This window comes from Chiloscyllium plagiosum, unplaced genomic scaffold (genome assembly GCF_037043375.1).
Source record: "Chiloscyllium plagiosum isolate Xiang-an unplaced genomic scaffold, Cpla_swu_hap1 HiC_scaffold_2, whole genome shotgun sequence".
Taxonomy (NCBI): domain Eukaryota; kingdom Metazoa; phylum Chordata; class Chondrichthyes; order Orectolobiformes; family Hemiscylliidae; genus Chiloscyllium; species Chiloscyllium plagiosum.
Genome location: NW_028270140.1, coordinates 36264994 through 36286437, shown reverse-complemented (window position 1 = coordinate 36286437; position 21444 = coordinate 36264994). Strand labels below are relative to the sequence as shown.

The 21444-nt window shown below is 40.9% G+C and overlaps 1 protein-coding gene across 4 annotated transcripts in view; it reads left to right on the top strand.

The window, feature by feature from the left end:
* Window positions 1–21444, top strand: part of ptbp3 (polypyrimidine tract binding protein 3) — a 117909-nt gene that overhangs the window by 59794 nt on the left and 36671 nt on the right. For all 4 annotated transcript variants that reach the window (XM_087996150.1, XM_087996139.1, XM_087996143.1 and 1 more), the window contains 2 exons: window positions 12595–12764; window positions 18816–18962. In XM_087996150.1, coding sequence (XP_087852276.1) covers window positions 12595–12764; window positions 18816–18962 — 317 coding nt within the window. The remainder of the gene's footprint in view (window positions 1–12594; window positions 12765–18815; window positions 18963–21444) is intronic.

The following is a 21444-nucleotide window of genomic DNA, read 5'->3' as shown; positions in this document are numbered from 1 at the left end:
ATATAGTCAGTTTTTTTTTTAGGAGAATTGTAAATCCAAGTTTCTCAGCTGCATAGAAGATATTTGGGTAGAACTCCAAAAGCTTGCTCATAAAGTTAAGGTTTACAAGAATATGTCAAAAGGAGGAAAGGCAAGTGTAGAGAGTTTTAGTCAGGGAGTTCCAGACCTTTGGAGGGTTTAACATGGGGTTGCTCAATAGGCCAGCATTAGGAGTGCAGGATTCTCAAAACAACATGGAGCTGGAGAGGATTAAGGATGGAGCCCTGCAGGGCTTTATTAGCAAAGATGAGAATTTAAAAATTCAAGCGTGGAAAACAGCTTCCAATATGAAGTTAGGGTTGGACACGGTTGATGTGAGAGGAAGACTTGAAACATGTAGGCAGTTGGGTGACCTCAGGCTTACGGAGAGTTGATTTTGGAAGGCTCGTTAGGATTGTGTTGGATAAATCGCATGTAAAGATACCCAAGTACTGACTGAGGGTTTCAGTTGCATATGAAGCAAAGCAAGCATGGAATTAGGTGATGCTACAAAGGTGGAACTAGGCTCTGAATGCGATAGCTGTGTGGTCAGAAGTTTGTCACGGTCAAATCTGACACCTTTGACCTTGAGCAGTTGAGTGGGATAGGGTCACTGGTTAGCAAATTGAGTTGATTGCCATATTTAATTGGAAAAAAACTTCTGTTCATCCTGTGTTGGATATCGTACAAATTGCCTGAGGATATGTTGAAGGAGATGATATTCAAGTAGAACTGGATAGAATCATAGAGATATACAGTACGGAAACATACCCCTCAGTCCAATTAGTCCATGCTGACGAGCTATCTGAAATTATTCCAGTCTGAAAGCCAGCATTTGGCCCATGTCCCCCTCAACCCTTCCAAATTGTTTCCCTCCTGATGTCTTTTAAATGGTGTAATTGTGCCAGCCTCCACCCCTTCTGGCAGATCATTCCATACATGCACCACCCTCTGTGTGAAAAAGCTGCTCCTTTGGTCCCCTTTTAAATCTGGAAGCTTTTGTTCTGTTTTCAGTTGATGGTGCAAAGGCGCAATTTATAGATCAGAAATTAACAGTCAAGTATGGAGGCTGGAGATGTCAGACGTAATGGTGTTGGTTTCCAAAACTTTTTGAAGTTTGTTTTTCTCTCTTCTATCCCCATAATTTAAAAAAAGTCATTCAAGATACAAGCGAGCGAATAGCCAATTTCCTGTTGCTAGTTTTTGATGGTGGTTTTATTGGATTCTGTTGAATAGAACACTGATTTAACTACTTGCATCACTAATGTAACAGCATGCTCGATATACGATAGGCATATTACTTTGCCTCTATGTTTAAAGGGGTTGGCTCAACCATTACTACTTTTATAATGTTAAGAATGCTCTTATTGGTGATGCAGGCTGCTGGACTTCTAATCTCTCAATTCAGTTGCAAATCTTTACTCTCTAATCTTCTAATGGGCCACCTGTAACTTAGTTTGTGATGTGCTCAAATTTATAAAGTATTTTGAGGCCCTAGCTTCAGAGGTCATGATGTACCTGTATGATGCTTGATCAGAACACAACTTCAAAACTCTCAAGTTCTGGTCGCTAAGAAGCGAAACTATTGGGCCACAGACATTGCTTGCCAATGCTTAAGTTCATATGTCGTGGTAGTGATGGAAACGCACTGGTGCTGTCTTTTGACTGTGGTCTGGTTCAGCTTCATACAGTTGAAGGATAGGGTTGGAGTTGATAGCAGGAACAGAAGATAATTATGAAATCAACAGATTCAAAATCATTGTTTCTTTAATGTACCGACAAGAAATTGTTGATTTCATTTAAAGTAACACTATTTTCGTCTTAACCGATAAGTGTCTTCCAAGTAAAATGCTTACAGTTTGTCAAAAATTTCTAGCAGCTTTATTGAGATGCTAATATGCGAGCGGAAAGGTCCCTAATTGTTACATAATCTGAGCGCTTTTGCTTCACTGCATCTATTTGGACCCACATTTGTGTTAGTGCATGCAGGAGAAATAGCTGCTATTCTCTATTAATGTTCATTTGCTTGCATACAGGACCTTATTTTAAATTCTGTTCAGTTTGTTTGAGGCCACTTTCCATTCTGTGTACTATCTGTCATATATGTTAAGATAATCTTTTGTAAAGGCCATAGCTTACACCAGGGATCGTGTCACATACAGGTGACCCCACTGCACCACACAGATGCGCTGTCATGTGCTCACGGACGCTCCTGCAGACACGCTCTCGCTCTCTCTCGCTCTCAGACTTATACCCCTTTGCATTCTCTCATAAGTTTGTGGTCTGAATTTGTGCTTGCATAATTGCATTTTATTTTGCTCATAAACTGCATGAATCCACATAAGTTTCTTTAAATCCCTTTTTTAGATTAGAATTAGTCTGAATATTGGGCCACAGACAACCTCATTTAGGGTACCTAATACCTTCAATGCATTATGTAGGCTGACATGGCACCTATTGTTAAAGTAACTTTTTACATAAAAAAAAGTTCTGGGATTTACATATGAAAGAACTGAAACCAACATGTTCATTCTAAAAGATGAGATTTAACAAACAATCCAGGTCTTGTTAAATATATAATTTCAGCTACATCACACTGTAAACTTTGTGCTATAAATTCTGTCTTACAATCTTACCTTATACTCCACAACCACTTGATAAAGGAGCAGTGCTCCGAAAGCTAGTGCTTCCAAATAAACCTGTTGGCTTATAACCTAATGTTGTGTGAATTTAATTTTGTACATCCCAGTCCAACACCTGCACCTCCAAATCATGACACCAAGGATTAATCTTGTGCCACATTTCCACCCTGAATGTTGATTTTTAGTGACCACACCTTGAGAGTTTTGAAGTTGTGTTCTAATCAAGCATCATACAAGTACATGGTGACCTCTGAAGTATTTTCTTTTGGACAAATGATTTTTGAAAGATGGTGAATGCTGCTTCACAACATTTGGATGTATTCAACACATGAGCTGTGTGACTTGACTTTATTCAAGGCTGTACTTATAAATAATTCATAGTCATTGCCTGCCATTTGTGTGGCATATATGTTAGTTGCCACTTATCAGCCCAAACTCTGATATTGCTCAAAGTTTGTTGTATTTGAACATGGACTCCTTTTTAATATCTGAGCAGTTGCACATGATGCTGAACACTTGGGAATTGTCGGCACATGGTGCTGAACACTTGCAATCATCGGCACATAGCTGCACTTTTGACCTTGTGATGGAGCAAAGGCCATTGAAGCAGCTGAAGATGGTTGGGCCTAGGGCACTGTCCTGTGGAACTCCTCAGAGTCATGGAACTGAGATGACTGGCCTCCAAAGCCATAATGGTCTTCCTATGTTCTTTATATGATTGTAACCAGTGGAGAGTTAACCCACCCCCACTTCCCATGGATTCCAATTTTGCTAGCTGTCCTTGATGCCATATTCAATTGGATGTGTCCCTGATGCCAAAGACTGTCATTCTCAACTCCCGGCTGGAATTCAGCCTTTCTTTTGAATTGAGGTTGTAAATGAGGTCAGGAGTTGAATGGTCCTGGCACAATCAAAACTAGACATATTAAGCAGGCTGACGCTCATCTGGTGCTGCTTAGTAGCGCTGTTGGTGACACCTTCAGTATCCACTGCTTCTGATAATTTCTTGATATCATGCAGAACGAACTGAGTTGTCTGAAGTTTGGCATCTGTTCTGGGACCACTGGAGGAGGCAGAGATGAATCATCCTCTTGACTGTTCTGCCTGAAGATGGTTGCAAATGTCTCAGCCTTCGCCTTATATTTAGCACTAATGTGCCTGGCTTTTCTATTTTTGGACGAGGCAACTTCACAAATATCCCCATCTTCAGTGCGTTGTTTAATTTTACAGTGCCATTCATGACTGATTGTAGCAGGACTTCAGAGCTTAGATCTAATTGTGGGATTATTTTACTCTCTTTATCCTTGCTGTCCTGCTGTTTGACATGCAGGTAGTCTTTGTTTGGTAGCTGCTTCAGTTTGACACCAGGTTGCCTTGTTTCTGACCAAGTTTTGTATTTCTCCACTCCCATTCTGGGAGAACAGTTTCAACTCCCATACCCATCTGTATTCTGCAAGTTATCCAATTCTTAATTCCCACATTTTCTCCTGTACTCTCCTTTTCTGTATTTGAATTACTTTCTTTTTGGTAGAGACTTAACAAAGATCTTGTGCAAGTCTTAAGTTGATCCCTTTGCAGAATTTTTCATCATCTATTTAAGTTGTATAAGGAAATTGATAAAACAAGTCAATTGTGCTTTTGAACATCTCAGACTTGCAAGATCCAAAGTCATTTCTCAAAGGAACTTTCTTGTCAGTTTATTAGTTGTATCATTTGAACTATCAAAATTGATATATGCAGTTTAACATAATACAATTTTTAAGTCCTTAAATTAACAGGTCTGTTTTTGAACACTTTTTGTTTGTAGAATTGTGGTTCTTCCTCACTACTGTTGAAATTTTGGAACGGTGCACCAAACCATGAATGTAAAATTTTTGGCCAACTTTTCACTGTGGGTGCAATTTTAATGGCCTGATTTTTGGAATGACAGAATTCTACCTGAGGGAATAGTTAAAATTATTCTGTAATAATTGATTTTTATCGTACTTTCAATTTTTGAAGAAAATGCTAGTTAAACAATGTTAGATCAAGATATAATTTTAACTGTTTTAACTTCAGTCAATTTAAAATCTAGTTGATTCATTGAGGCAGTTGTTTTCAGTGAAAATGCTTTTGTGGTGTTTCTTCTTGACTGAAACAGTTTATCTTGAAAGGGCTTACTGATACAGATTTTGAAGCATACATTGTACCCGTTAATACAAGAGGCCATTATAAGCAGATGTTTGTTGTAGCGTCTGGCTTAAACTGTATTGCTTTATTTTGTTCTGCACCATTTGATCTAGTTTTTTGTTTTGGAACAGCAATGTGTTGCACACTGAGTACTCTTCAAGGATTCAGTCTTGAGAACCCTTTGCCACAGAACTTGGGGACGGGAGCAGTTCATGGGCTTATTTTAATGGCAGAGAAATTGATTTGTGATCAGTAGCGGAATCGAGGGTTATGGGAAAAGAATAGCAAAGTGATTGTGAAGAATGTCAGGACCGACAATGATCTTGTTGAATGATGGAGCTGTCTAGAGGGGTTGAATGGCCCGCTCTTGTTCCTATTTCTTGTCTTAATGTAGTTCAACTGCATGGGAAGTAACTAGTGTGAAGGCTTAGAACAAGTAAATTTCTTAAAGATTCTGCATTCGACCAAGTTCTTCAGGTTTCATTCACTGAAAATTACTGTGAACAAATTAGGGAGATTTGTAACAAACGTTGCAGAGGGTTAGGTAAGGGAATAGTTAAGCTCCTGAAATTAATTGGTGAGGAGGGCTAGATGGAATGATGGGAAATGTAACATCCTGTGTTTGTCAAGGTTGACTTCCTAATTGTGAATTCAGCATTCCCAACAAGACCCTGCTGGTCCCATCTGCCAGCATTTGGCCCATATTCCTCTAAGCCCTTTATGTTTATATACCAGCCAGTTGCCACTTGAATGTTGCAATTGTACCCACCTCCACCACTTCCTCTAGCAGCTCATTCCATACATGCACCACTCTCTGTGTGAAAATGTTGCCTTTTAGTTCCCTTTTAAATCTTTCCCCTCTCACCTTAAACCTATGCCCTTTCAGTTTTGGACTCCCCTATGCTGGTGAAATAACTTCTGGCTGTTCACCCTATCCATGCTCCTCGTGATTTTAGGTCATACTCGGCCTCTGTTACTTCAGGGAAAGCAGCCCCAGCCTATTCAGCCTCTCTCTATAGCTTGAACCCTCCAGCTCTGGCAACATCCTTGTAAATCTTTTCTGAACCCTCCCAAGTTTCACAACATCCTTCCCAATTTAGATAAATGTGAGGTGTTGCATTTTGGTAAGAGAAACCAGGGCAGCAATTAGACAGTTAATGGTAGCACTCTGGGGAGTGTTGCAGAGCAGAGACACCAAGGCTTTCAGGTAGATAATTCTTTGAAAGTGGTGTCACATGTCGCCCAGAGTGGTGACAAAAGTATTTGATATGCTGGACTTCATTGTTTCGACCATTAAGTATAGAAATTGGGACGTCATGTTGTGGCTGTACAGAATCTTAGGCCACTTTTGGAATACAATGTATGGTTCTGGTTGCCTTCTGAGAGGAAGGATATAGTTAATTGGAGAGGGTACAGAGATGATTTACAAGGATGTTACCAGGACTGGAGGGTACAAGGAGAGGCTCGATAAGCTATACTCTTTTACACGGAGCATAGGAGGTTGAGGTGTGGCATTTATAGAAGTTTGTAAAATCATGAGGGGCATAGCTAAGCTGAATAGCAAAGGGCTTTTCTCCAGGGCAGGGAAGTCAAAAACTAAAGGGAATACGTTTAAAGTGAGAGGGAAAAATTTAAAAGGGACCTGAGGGGCAACTTTTACACAATGAGAGTGGTGCATATGTAGAATGAACTGCAGAGGAAGTGGTAGATGCAGGTACAGTCACACTTAGAAGACATGCGGACAGCTACATAAATAAGGAAGGTTTTGAGGGATATGGCCAAATAAGGCAAAAATGGGACTAGTTTAATTTGGGAAAACCTGGTCAGCATTTGTGTTGGACCCAGACTTCGGTTTCCTTGCAGTATGATTCTGACTCTTATCTTGCGTCATTTCATAGGATGACAGGAATAAGAGTTGGCCATTCAATCTATCAGGCCTGCACCACCTTTCAACTCAACTGTGGCTGATCATTCATTTCAAAGCCTTTATCTCACGGTATCAACATTTTTGGTATGATTGATCTACCACTTTAAATATCCTTGACGACCAAGTTTCCACAGCGCCTCGTATGCACAATTCCAAAAGTAAAACATCAATGCTCCTCCCACGTATGATCAAAAGTAGGATTGCTTACTGATGATTTTGACAGGGTTCAATAAACTCTGATTCCTCAGATGCTAAAGCTGCCTGTGCTGGAAGCAAGCATATAAGAGGCTGGGAATTCTACAGCTCAAAATATCCATGTCACAGCAGGCCATTTAATTGACATTAATGAATGCTTCAAATAATGTACATAATGTGCACTGACAGAAATACAGCACCAAACCTACATTACCAAATTTTCTTTGTCAGCATCTTGTACTCTACCATCTAAATGAAATAGAGCAGCTGACATAATGCCGATGACCACCTGCCGGTATTCCTCTAAAACACTTATCATCCCATCTTGGAAATATATTGTCAATCCTTTACTGTTCCTGAGACAATCTCCTGGGACACTTTTCCTAATAGTACTGTTGAGTGTACTCCAGACTGCAGAAGTTTAAGAAGTAATTTGACATCAACAGCAGTTGGGAATTGGAAATAGCCGCTGGCCTTGTGAGATTGTCTTTCTTCCCAGGAATGAATAATTTTTTTAAAAAACAAGAGGCAATATAAGTCAAAGGTGTTTACACAAAGCAAACAGTAGGGGTTATTTCTGGAAGGAAAACATTGGAAAAGTAGCCAAGTTTTTACCATGCTTGCAACAAACTTACTTGGTTAACATATACAAACATGCGCATGGTTAGGCCATAGTTGGAGTCCAATGTGCTGTTTTGGCTTTCCATATTATAAAGGGGGTATAAATGGTGACATCTTGAAAAATATCCATATTAAAGAGGAGTTGGTGCTGGATGTCTTAATGCACATGAAGGTGGGTACATCCCTAGGATCTGATCTGGTGTACTCCAGAACTCTATTGGAAGTGATTTGCTGGGGCCCTTGTGGAGATATCTGTGACTATTGATGATACAAATGAGATGCTGCAAGACTGGAGGTTGGCAAATGTGCCACTATTTCAGAAAGGTGGTAAGGAAAAGCAGGGAACTCTAGACTGGTGAGCCTGACATTGGTGATGGGCAAGTTGTTGGAGGAAATTCTGTGGGACAGGATGTGCATGTATTTGGAAAGGCAAGGACTGATTAGGGACAGTCAACACTGCTTTGTGCGTAGCAAATCATGTCTCACTAATTTGAGTTTTTTGAAGAAGCAACAAAGATGATTGATGAGGGCAGAACGGTAGATGTGATCTGTATGGACTTCAGTAAGGCATTCAACAAGGTTCCTCGTGGTAGACTGGCTAGCATGGAATACAGGGAGAACTAGCGTTTTGGATACAGAACTGGTTCGAAGGTAGTAGACATAGGATGGTGGTGGAGGATTATTTTTCAGACTGGAGGACTTTGACCAGTGGTGTGCCACAATGATTAGTTCTAGGTCCACTGCTTTTTGTCATTTATAGAAATGATTTGAACCTGAACATAGAAGGTACAATTAGTAAATTTGCTGATAACATCAAAATTGGAGGTGTAGTGGACAGCGAAGAGGGTTACCTCAGATTACAACAGGATCTGGACCAGATGGGCCAATGGGCTGAGGAGTGGCTGATGGAGTTCAATTCAGATAAATGCGAGGTGCTGCATTTTGGAAAAGCAAATCTTAGCAGGACTTATACACTTAATGGGAAGGTCCTGGGAAGTGTTGCTGAACAAGGAGACCTTGGAGTGCAGGTTCATAGCTCCTTGAAAGTAGAGTCACAGGATAGTGAAGAAGACATTTTAGTATGCCTTTCTTTTATTGGTCAGAGCATTGAGCATAGGTGTTTGGAAGTCATGATGCAGCTGTACAGGACATTTGTTAGGCCACGATTGGATTGGTGCATGCAATTCTGGTCTTCCTCAAATCAGAACGATGATGTGAAACTTGAATGGATTCAGAAAAGATTTACAAGGATGTTGCAAAGGTTGGAGGATTTGAGCAACAAGGAGAGGCTGAATAGGCTGGGGCTGTTTTCCCTGGAGTGTCGGAGGCTGAGGGGTGACCTTCTAGAGGTTTATGAAATCGTGAGGGGCATGGATAGGGTTAACAGACAAAATCTTTCCTTGGGTTGGGGGAGTTCAAAATTAGAGGGCTTAGGTTTAGGGTGAGGAGGAAAAGATCTAAAAGGGACCTAAAGGGCAACCTTTCCACACCAAGGGTGGTGTGTGTATGGAATGAGCTACCAGAGGATGTGGTGGAGATGGGGACAATTACAACATTTAAAAGGCATCTGAATAGGAAGGGTTTAAGGGGATATTGGCCAAGTGCTGGCAAATGGGACTAGATTGGGTAGGATATCTGGTCTGCATAGAAAAGTTAGATTGAAGGGTCTGTGTCCGTGCTGTACATCTCTATGACTATATAGAGGCACTGGAGAGATTACAGAAACTGTTTACCAGGAATTTGGGGGTACTGATTCCATGAGCTGACAGGCCTCTTCTGTACTGTTATGATTGTGTGCGCATAACTAAGCTTACGTGGCTTCAAATGAGAGAGATTTTTGACGGGTGACCTGATTTGGATCTTTAAAATTGAGAGATTTTGATACCAGCAGGCACAGTGTGCTGCTTGTTATACAATGGCAAACTAGAGTCATAAGACAGTCACCAAGTAATTCAAATTTAGATTAAACTTCATTTGAAAAAGATGAACCTTCAAAGGTCAGGGTGAGAAAGTTCAACTTGCTTCCAAGTACGTCTGGTACTATAGATCCATTTAACAGAAAGCTACCAAACCATATTAGTGAGAGGTATTAGTGATCAGGCTGGTGGAAAATTGAATGAAGAAGGAGATGAGGTTCAAATGAAGCATAGACATTGGTATCGATTAGGTGTGCCAAGTGACCTATTTGTACTGGTGTGGATGTCCACAATGCAGATATCAGGGTCAAAATCATGTTATAGCTGAGCAAGTGAAGTTTGAGAGAATCTGTGCAGAACCCATTATCCCTTTTCACGAGGTGCCAAAGCCTCTTTCACATACTATTTAAAGTCTCTTTATTTGCTGTTATACAACTAACCATCCAGTAGCCATCATATAAGCAGCTAATTTGTGATTTAAAAAAAATTTAGTTCACCTCAAAATTTGTGCAAACAGTTGGAATGTTGACTGCATCATTATATCGATCATGGTCTTTCTCTGCATGCAGTTGAACATGGGGGGGCAGGGAGCATAAATGCTGTAAGCTACTTAGAAGGTAAGTGAGCAGAGGTGGGTCTAGTGGCAGGTGCCTCCTTCAGTAGAGGCGTGGAAGATATCAGGACAGTTAACGGGCTGTATGGGGAAGTGCAGTTGGGGATATGAGAGTTAAGTATGGGTCAGTTGAATAATTACTCAGGAATTAGACTTTATTTAATAGTTTACTTATTTGCTTAGTTTCATTGGAACCCTCATGTCTCTTTTTAAGAGGAGACTTTGAGACTGTTGCAGACACAGAAGAATTGCCCAGTGAAATATCCAATTTTTTAGGCAATTCCTTGGAAGTATGCTGAGATGGGAGTTTCTCTGGCTTCCTATGTGCACATCTGATCTAGACCAAAAGAATAACTCCATATTTCTTCCATGTTTGCGCTCTCCATTTGCCACACACACACACACACACACACACACACACACACACACACACACACACACCTGGGTCCTTTGATCTCCCACATTTTGTTCTACTAGATACTTGTTTAGTTTTGGCCCAGCTAAACAGGATTTATGAAAGGCTCAATCCCAATCAGTGTCAGGGATGCAGGAAATCTGTTATGAATGGGCAGGGCGGAATCGTGGCTGATCAGTTAGGTCTGGTTGAGGGCCCTGTCAAGCTCTGGGTGAGAAAATGCAATTATGGAAGAAGGAATCTGGGTGGCACAGTGGCTCAGTGGTTAGCACTGCTGCCTCATAGCACCAGGGTCCCAGGTTCGATTCCAGCCTTAGGCGACTGTCTGTGTGGAGTTTGCACATTCTCCCTGTGCCTGCATGGGTTTCCTCCCACATTCCAAAGATGTGCAGGTCAGGTGAATTGGCCATGCTAAATTGTGCATAGTGTTAGGTGTGTTAGTCAGAGGGAAATGGGTCTGGGTGGGTACTCTTCGGAGGGTTGGTGCAGACTGGTTGGGCCGAAGGGCTTGTTGCCACACTGTAGGGAATCTGATCTAATGGACGGCACAGTGGTTAGCACTGTTGCCTCACAGTGCCTCAGGCAACTGTATGTGGAGTTTGCACATTCTCCCCGTGTCTGCATGGGTTTCCTCCAGGTGCTCCGGTTTCCTCCCACAGTACAAAAATGTGCAGGTCAGGTGAATTGGCCGTGCTAAATTGCCCATAGTAATGGTGTGTTAGTCAGAGGGGAATGGGTCTGGGTGGGTTGCTCTTCGGAGGGTCGGTGTGGACTTGTTGGGCCGAAGGGCCTGTTTCCACACTATAAGTAATCTAAAATTTGAAGACATGTCAGCAGCAATTTTTAGGAAGGTGGCATCATCTGATCAGATGCAGCACAGGCGAAGGAACAGGGAGAATTGGATGAATCCTTGTAGCATGTGGGTGGGAAGAGTTGTTTGTGAATGTAGCTGTGGTAGTCAGTGGATTGCAGTGGACAGTTTATTCCCCAAAATGGAGACAGAAGTCAAAGGAAAAGAACGGAAGTGTTGGAAATGAGCGATGTGAAAGTTAGAGAGGGGTGGAAATTGGAGGCAAAATGAATGAAGTTTTTTTCAAGTCCAGATGGTAGCATGAAGTGGCACCAAAATAGTTGTTGTCCTGAAAAAAAGTTGTGGGGCGGGGCCAATATTGGGCTGGAGCAAGGATCATTCCACATAAAGAGGCAGGCATAACTGGGACCTGTTCGGGTGCTCATGGCCACTCCTTTGACTTGGCAGAAGTGAGATGAATTAAAGGAAAAATTATTCAGTGAGCAAACAAAGTTCAGCCAAGTGGAGGAAAGTGGTTAGTTCTCTGGTCAAAGAAGAATCGGAAAGCTGTCGGACAAATCTGGTGGGGAATGCCGATACAGAGGGATTGAATATCCATGGTTAACCATAGGCAGTTAGGGCCAGGGAACTGGGAATTGTCAAAATGGTAGAGGGTATCGGAGGAATTGCAAATGTAGGTCGATAGGGTATGGACAGGTGGAGAGAGGATGGAGTCCAATAGTGAGTAAGTGAGCTTGGTAGATACAGATTCCAGCATCTACAGTAATTTGCTCCCAGGAAATACAATATTCATCAAAATTGTGTGTTAACTATTGTCAAGTGGGCCAGTGGTTGAAACAGTGCAGTGTTTGTTTCAGTTGGCTGTAGGGAAGGGAAGATCCATGGTTTCTGCTAAAGAAAATGTGTAGGAATGCTGTTTGAATAAAATTGTCGTCCATTTGAACTGAAACGTTTTACTACCAGATGATTGTGAGCAAGAATTCTTGCATCTTCATTCCAAGATTTTCATAATAAGTTGAGGTTCCCATTCTTGGAGCAGATGTGAACTTGAAATTTTGATAGAATGTCAATTTCTTGTAATGATTGTGCAATTATTATAGAAGAGCAAAATCCAACAGGTACTAAGTATGTGCCCAAATGGTTCATTGTCTGTGTATTGTACAGTTGCTTAGTTGTTTAAAGTTGGCAGGCTTAATGTTAAATATACGATATTAACTAGAAAAAAATAAACAAACTGAGTAATCATACGTTTTCTTTTTTTTTAAAGCTAATGGGAACGACACCAAAAAATTTAAAGGAGAAGGATCTCCAAACCCACCCTCTCGTGTTCTTCACATTCGTAAGATTCCAAATGAGGTTTCAGAAGCAGAGGTCCTTTCACTAGGTTTACCATTTGGCAAAGTCACTAATCTGTTGATGTTAAAAGGGAAAAATCAGGTATGTGGATTTGTATACTCTATCAACTGCAAACCAGTTTTCATGCAACTAAGTTTGGTTTTAGGCACAGTACCTTGCATGTGGGATTTCAGCAATGTCTTGCTCATAAACTTAAGGCTTTTTTCTGAAATCATCATTCTGTGAATGTTAAATTGGACAAATAAACAATCATTCATCCATCTTTCAATTCTTAATGCAATTTTTAGTTTCATTGGGCTGTTAAATGACGTTAATCTTTACTCCAGGGCTGTTTTAGCCCATTGCCTGACAGCCATGAGGAATGTGGAAGAGTTTGTGCCCTCTGGTCTCTGTCAAGGATGATGCATAGTATGAGCAGAAGATGTTAGAAGCTAAGCAAAAGATGCACTGTGCCCTATTTCCATGAATTTGCAGTTAAATGCCAATATTCCACCCAGTATTCATGGTTCTGGTTACCATGTTATACATGCGAATCCTGATGACATGCATTCTACTCCTTTTCCAAATGAAAAATATATATTTTAAAAAGTCAGAACATGGCTCAGCTTTGCAAAAATACAGGGTGCTGCCCTTTATTGATAGTGTTTTGCATTCACTGCAGACTAATTGAGTTGAAGGCAGTTTATTTAGACACTCTATGCTTGAAACACAAGCATTCACCTGGAGGGAAAAGCCACCTTTAACTACTTTTTTTTCCTAGTACTGTCCTTTTATAGTAATTTTCTTTTGCAGAAATGCATTCAACAGGTTATGCTTGAATTGCAATCTTGTGAGAAGGGTTAGAGATGTAATCCTAAATGTACACATTTTGGAGAGTTGTTCTGATCCTAACTTTGTGCAGGATCTTCAGACCAAGGTAAACGATAGCAAGTAGCTGTCATGCATATGTGTGAAACTGGAATTGGAACCGCAATGCTGAATGAATTTGCAAAGTTTTCCTAATCACCTGTTTGAGGTGTTGTGATGTCTAAGACAGAGCTATGATTTAGAATTGTACACTGCATCATACGTGTCCATCACATTTTTTGTCATAAAAACATGCTGTCCAATTTTGTTAGTAGTATGACGACTAGGGATCTTGTAATTATCTGTTTACTTTCAGCAAAATATATTTTGTCAAAGCATCGTAATGATTAGGATCATAGAGCACGAAAGGAGACATGTCAGCACAGCATGTATTCTTGCTCCTTGAAAGACCTATTTCATTTGTCTGCCCTATCCTATTCTTTCCTGGTTCTTCACTTTTCTCCCTATGATTATTTATCCAATTTTCTTTCATCTGCTTCCACCTTCAGATAGTGTTCTTTTTCAATTGTGGAAATTCAAATGTGTGAGCACAGGTTGTTTTCATCATTATAATACAATGAGATTGTTCAGATTTATGAGCCTCTCCCACCTGTGGTCGTACTATAGCAGCATATTTCTGTATCTCCAATGTAATTGAACTTTTCCGAAGAGAAATCCTGAACTAACTTTGCTTCCCAAATCTCACTCCCACCTGCCTGCACACCTCCACCCCCAGCAATGTCTGTCTCACGCATCCTGCCCCACTCTTGAAATAAGAGCCAACATTCCATCAGCCCACGTACTTGATTTATCAATATCATCCTGTAAAGCTGTTGGTATGCCTCTCGCTGCCCTTGAAGGTGGTGAGTTGCCTTATGGTACCATTGTAATCCCCACACTCTTGATTGGCCCACAATGCCCTCGAGGATTCCAGGATTTTGACCCAGCAACAGTGAATGAATGACCACATAACTCCAAGTCAGGACAGAGAGTGACTGGGAGGAGAACTTGGTGGTGGTGCTGCTTGCATATATCTGCTGGTATGGACCTTCTAGATGGAAGTGGTTGTGGGTTTGGAAGCATTGGTGAATTTTTGCAGTTCAACTTGTGGATAATCCACACTGCAGGTGCTGGTGGGAGTGGCTGTTTGAGGATATGGTGCCAAGTAGGTGGGCTGCTTTGTCTTAGATGGTGTGAAGCTACACTTAGGCAAGTGTGGTGTATTCCATTGCACTCTTGGCTTGTGCTTTGTAAATCATGGGCAGTCAGGAGGTGAGTTACTTGCCACACTATTCCCAGCCTCTGACGTGCTCTCGAAGCTAGTGTGTTTAGTGGCAAGTCCAGTTGAGTTGCTGGTCAGAGGTGATTTTCCAGAGCTTGATAAAATGATGAGTGACGTGGACAGGGTGAATACCAAGGTCTTTTTCCCACAGTAGGGAGTCCACAACTAGAGGACAAAAGTTTATGGTGAGAGGGGAAAGATTTAAAAGGGGCAACGTTTTCGTGCAGAGGATGGTGCATGTATGAAATGAGCTGCCAGAAAAAGTGGTGGAGGTGGGTACAATTACAACATTTTAAAAGGCATCTGAATGGGTATATGAATAGGAAGTGTTTAGAGGGGTATGGGTCAAGTGCTGGCAAATGGGACTAGATCAGTTTAGGATGTCTGGACGGCAGCAGACTATCTTGGCTATACTGGAAGGCCCTCTCAGACCAGTCCAATTGTCAGAACTTCATGTTAGTATGATTGTATTGGAGATTCTAACAGAGCTGTGCAAGTCGATAGCATCCCAGGATCTGATGGTCTACATCCCAGTACACGAAAGGTGGTGGTTATGGCTATCGTCGATACATAGGTGGCCATGTTCCAAAACTCTAAAGGTTCTGAAATTTTTAAAAATTCACTAATGGGATGAGGGCATCACTGACCAGGCAGCATTTAAAACCCTGTGGATTGGAGCAATGTTGCACTAATACTAATAAATGTGTGAGAAAGAACGCTGGCACCTATGGACTTGAGCCTTAACTGATAATATGGGTAATGCTAGAATCTACTGTAAAGGTTGGAGTAAGTCTACATCTGATTGGGGATAGTCACTGTGAATTTATGAATGGAAAATAGTTTGCGATGAATTTGGCATTTTTAAAACCTTTTTCTTGCCCAACATGTTAAAGGGGAGACCTGATGAATGTAGTAGACTTGGATCTTCAAAAGGCTTCTAATAAAGTACCCAGGACATTGGTTGAAAATAATTCAAACACAGGATTCATGATTGGCTGACAGACTTTAGGAAAGATAGGGAGTCACTCTCCTGTTGGCAGTGTGATTAGTGGGATATGACCAGGATCAGTATTTGGGGCCCCAGTTGGTTACAATATAGATCACGGTTTTGGAGTTGGGGATCAAGTGCAATACTTCCAAATTTGTGAATGGTACAAAGTTGTGACTGATGTGAGGAAGATATCAAGTGGCTTCAGGAGGATTTGAACAGGCTTGAAAATGAGGTTATCTACTTTGGTAGGTGAAACCTGGGCAGTTTGTTTGTTAAATTATAGCCGAGAAAGTATAAATGAGTGAAGGACCTAGGCATCCTTGTCAATATGTCACCGAAGACTAAAAGTTCAAGTGCAGCAAGCTATTCGGAAAAGTAATATAATGTTAGCCTTCATTCCAAGGGGATATGACTGCAGGTGCAGTAAATCTCTCAATCTATATAAGAGCTTGGTTCAACTGCATCTGGAGTACTGTGTGCAGCTTTGGTCTCCTTTTCTCAGTAAGTGTAACAAAAGTTCACCAGACTTGTTCCTGGGTGGTGAGACTGTCCTGCGAAGAAATATTCGGCAAAGCGGGCTGATATCCTCTAAAGTTTGAACGAATGTGAGGTGATCTTATTGAAACCTACAGAATACTTGAACCAGGGGGTGGATGCAGGTGTTTCCTCTAGTTGGAGAGCCTAGAACTAGGAACACAATTGTTTTTAAAAAAAAAAAATGTGGGGTGCCACTTGGGTCTGAGATAGGAATTTCTTTTTACTCAAGTATTGTGAACTTCGGCATTCTCTACCATAGAGGGTATTAGAAGTCCTTTTGAGTATGTTTAAGGTAGAGATTGATTTGATTGATGGACTGATTTCTGATGACCAGTAGCATACAGGATTATCATGATGGTGAGTACTAAGCATTGAAGAACAATGATCTATTGAATTAGCAGGGCATATTGAATTGAGGGCAACCACAAAAGGTTGAATAGCCTATTTCCTGTTCGTAAATACAATTTGTCTTGGATGAATCCATGTTGATTCTGCCAATTTAAGCATTCTTTCCTAAGTTTCCAAATATCGCATCCTTTATAATAGATTCTGAATTTTTCCTATTAACATCAAACTGAGAGGCTTGCAGTTCTTCATTCTCCATTTCCTAACACTAACTTTTCCTCTATCTGCATAATTTTGAAAGATAATCATCAAAGTATCCTGTATTTTCTAGCCGCCTCCTTCAACAATTTGAGATGTAGCTTCTCTTGTCCAAGGGATTTGTTAACCTTCAGTCTAATTAACTTTTTAAGTACTGCCCCTTCTACAGGGGAACCTCGATTATCCGAATGAGCTGGATGGGCACTATTTCGTTCGGATAATGGATTATTCGGTTAATTGATTTAAATGGCTTTCCTCCTGGGACTGAGTTTTTAACGTCTGCTCCCCTTCAGGAGACTGTAGAAGCGCACAGTGCGCATGGCCCCACCCCTAACCCTGGCAGCCCCCAAAATACCCGGTCCAACACTGCCCCCCTCTCGTCTCCTACTCTCCAACACTGCCTCCAGCCCCCAACACCCCCGCCCCAACGCTGCTCCCCCTGGCCTCCCAACCCAGTCCAACATCTCCACACACACACCCCCCCAACCGCCCCCAAACCCCCTCCGGAGCAGCCAGACTGCACACCCAACAGTCAGACTGCTGCTGCCTTTGTGGGGCAAGTCTCCAAATAACTAATGCGCGCGCACACACAGCCACATACACAACCTTTTACTGCAGTGTTTTGATAGGTTCCACCTCTGCCCTGTACAGGGCAATGTTGGTCAGATTATCTGGAGACAAGGGGGTTTCGAGTACACCCCTCTGTAGAATTCCAGGGAAAGTGTGGGGAGAGAGAGGGCAGCAGGTCACTCATTTGGAGATGGTGCCTGTTTAATCACTTAAAACAAAAAACACGATCACTGTTAGAAACATTACAAAGATGTGTTTCCATCAGGACCTCAAGATCTCCTTCAGGTAATCTGATTTTTGAATAATTGGTATTTGGATAATCGAGGTTCCTTTGTTTCATTTAATATTTTAAGAGTTGCCTTCTGAGAAGATGGGCATAAAGAAAGATGTTTCTTTACCATTTCCCCAGTTATAAATTCTCTTGTTCCTACGTAATGGGTCCACATTTGCTTTGGCTAATCTTTTCTCTTCCATACATCTAAAATAATTTTTTACCGTCCTTTTTTGTTTTTCAGTAGCTTGCATTCGGATTTCCTTTTCCTTTCCATTATCAATTTTTGGTCCTCCTTTTCTTGGTTCTAAATTGCTTCCAGTCTTCAGGTTTAACAATTTCCTAGTGTCGTTATTACCACTCCCTTTGATCAAAGACAATCTTAACTTTTAGCTGCAGTATTTTCCATCAGGTGTTTGTCTTGGGCAAATGTTTATCTGATGTAGAGTGGGTATTTCTTGAACTGCTGTTATTGATATCTGAAATATTCTGTTCTTATGCGAATTATTTTGGTACTTTTATTTGTATTTATTCTGCAGTTATGACAAAGTTTTTTTTTAAACCTTCCTTACACTTGTGTTACCATCAAATGGACTATTGAAGGATAGCTGTGATTCATAAATATCTGAGTAGTTTGTTTGCTCTGTGTGAGCAGTTATCACAAGGTGATGCATCTTTTTTCTTTTGCCATGCAGTTTGTGGCTCATGGTTCTCAACAGACCATTTCTGTAATGTTGCAAATTGAATCTCAATCATGTCCCTCACATTATCTACTGAATCTGAATTATGACACAAAATGGAATAGCTCATTTTAGATGAGGGACCAATGGTAATGTTGAAAATAACAATTTCAGGTTTGGTGTCTGGTATCAGCTTGATGCCCAGACTTCTCTAATGTATTATGCCCTGACATAAGGGCTTTACTTATTTGAGTTTAAAAAAAATGCTGTACTGTGTTGCTTTGCATTGATTTTTTTTCTCATTGAGTGCTTCTTCCCCCCCCCCCCCCCCCACCCCTTTCTGCTCTTGCAGGCTTTCCTTGAAATGGCTTCAGAAGAAGCAGCTGTTACTATGGTGAACTATTACACCACAGTCACTCCACACCTCCGCAATCAGCCCATCTACATCCAGTATTCCAACCACAGGGAACTGAAGACTGATAACTTGCCCAACCAAGGCGTAAGTCTACCTTAGTCTTGTGTATGTGTAATTTTATTTTCCTTTTGAAGGTGTTGCCATGTTTGTGGGGTAAAATGTTGCTGATACTGATGATTTTCTTACAGAAACAAAAATGTAGAAATTGCTCAAGTGTTTAGTGTGAAGTTAGGATTCCTTTTCTTTTTATAACCCAGGGAAAGGTTTTAGAAAGCTTATTTTAAGTGAAGCTGAATGCTGGCAGAAACATAACTGTAACCTATAAATAAAATCAATATACCCTATAATTTTTTTTGACCGTGTCCCGTACTTATTAACGGACTGTTTAAATTGTTTGGTGCAGTCTCTTAAATAAGCAACTTGTGGATGGCCTATGCAGAGCTGATTAAGTGCACCACATGGTCACAATGGTGCACCCTATTGTGAACGTTGATGGGAACCTTATGCTCAACATATTGATCTGTTACTAAGCTTATCTACTTAATTGTTTCTGCTTTTTGAGATTGAGGGGAGAGAGCTCATCTTAACAAGGATAGTGGAAAGTTGGCCTGATAATTCTTTGCAATCTGCAACTGATGTACGTACATATGCATGTGAAGGTTGTAACTTGTCTACTTTTTTTTCAATCTGGTTGACTCTATTCACTATCCTGGTAGGAGTCTGCTATGATGTAGAGAGCAAACATGGGTGTCATAATTACAGTATTTGTAAACACTTTCCTATCTGACCACTTGCATGGTTCATTCTGTCATCTTCTATTTCCCTTCCTTTCCGCTCCTTGCCTTGCGCTGCCCTGCTGTGCCCCAATTTCCATTTTTGGTCGTCTTTATTCCCCTGCAGTGATGTAATCTGGCTGAAGTTAAGCTTTTTCAAAAGCAAACTCCATTCCACTACAGTTTGCTTTACAGTCCCCTGACTGTATAAATTATCAATAAGGTAATTTTTCCCCCTTAGTAAGTTATGACCAGATGGACTGCAGTGGGTTGATGCAAGCAAACATCTGCCTTCTGGCGTTGCATACTAGTGTTGAGTTTTAAGTTATTGATCATCTTTTTGCGACAGCCAGGACCTGATTGCAAATTTATAGACCTGTACAGAAAATATTTCTGCTTGTGGAGGAGTATGCCCGAAACGTCGATTCTCCTGCTCCTTGGATGCTGCCTGACCTGCTGACCTTTTCCAGCAACACATTTTTCAGCTCTGATCTCCAGCATCTGCAGTCCTCACTTTCTCTAAATCGAGGGGGCCATAATGATATCACTCTTTGCAAGTCAAGTAGATAATTCCTCCGGGTGCTCCGGTTTCCTCCCACAGTCCAAAGATGTGCAGGTTAGTTGAATTGGCCATGCTAAATTGCCCATAGTGTCAGGTGAAGTGGTAAATGTGTAGGGGTGGGTTGCGCTTTGGAGGGTGGGTGTGGACTTGTTGGGCCGAAGGTCCTGTTTCCACAATGTAAGTAATCTAATCTAATAATTCTGGATAATCTGCTTTACCCAGAGAATTGGGCAATGAGAGATGAATTGAAGGGGTAACTGCTATGCATGTGAGTTGGAAGGATATGCTGATCAGGTTACATGAATGTCAAAAGGGTAAGGCTCAAACGGAGTGTTAGCACTAACAAGGACTTGATTAGTCAAGTTTCTGTGCACATTCTACATATACTTTATGTAATGTTGTACTTTATTGATGGTGTCAGCATTAAAACAATTGGAGGTGGTTCTCAATTGCCTTCACGAAGCCAAGTTAAAAACCTCCGCCAGTAGAAAAAAATTGTGAAAGTGAAACTGTTTTGTTGCATGAAGACGACCCTGACAACAAAACAGAATTTGACAGCTCTGAGTCTGTATGTTTTTATAATTTCTTATGTAATTGTATGTTTCTAATACGCTATCAAATTTAATTTGCCTTTATGAACAACTGATAGGCTGGAGCTATTTGGAAAGCGAAGAAGCAGGCATGATTTGTCTTTGAAATTCTTGTTTGCATTCATGCCCTGGGAGTGGCCCAGAAAATGAGGCTCGATTGTGTACAATGAATGTTGGTTTTAAAATGGAGTCACGTTGGACTAAAAACAAAACTCCAAAAGTAGTTCAGCTGGTTTTAAGTATGTTCTGTTGTGCCTCAAGAGCACACTGTCAATGGAAAAAATGTTGTTTGTTTAACTTCTTTTAATTCAGGAAATTCATCACATGACAGGAATTAGCTGACATCTGTTAAATGAGATTTAGCTGAACACTCTTTTTGAAACCACTTCACATGAATTGTAGGTAACCTTTATATTTCACGTACAGCCATGATCAGTTGTTGCAGCGTTGGGCATCCAAGGCTACAAACAAATCAAGATTTGAAGGATTTTGATTTTTAGTCTTTGTTTTTGCCATTTTGATACAAGCTGACTACTTCCAAAACAATATTTCAAATTGCATGATTAACTAATTAATTTTGTTGGCTTAAAGGAGGTACAAGTTTAAGGCTTGTCATTTTCAAACTATTTCTACATTTAGAA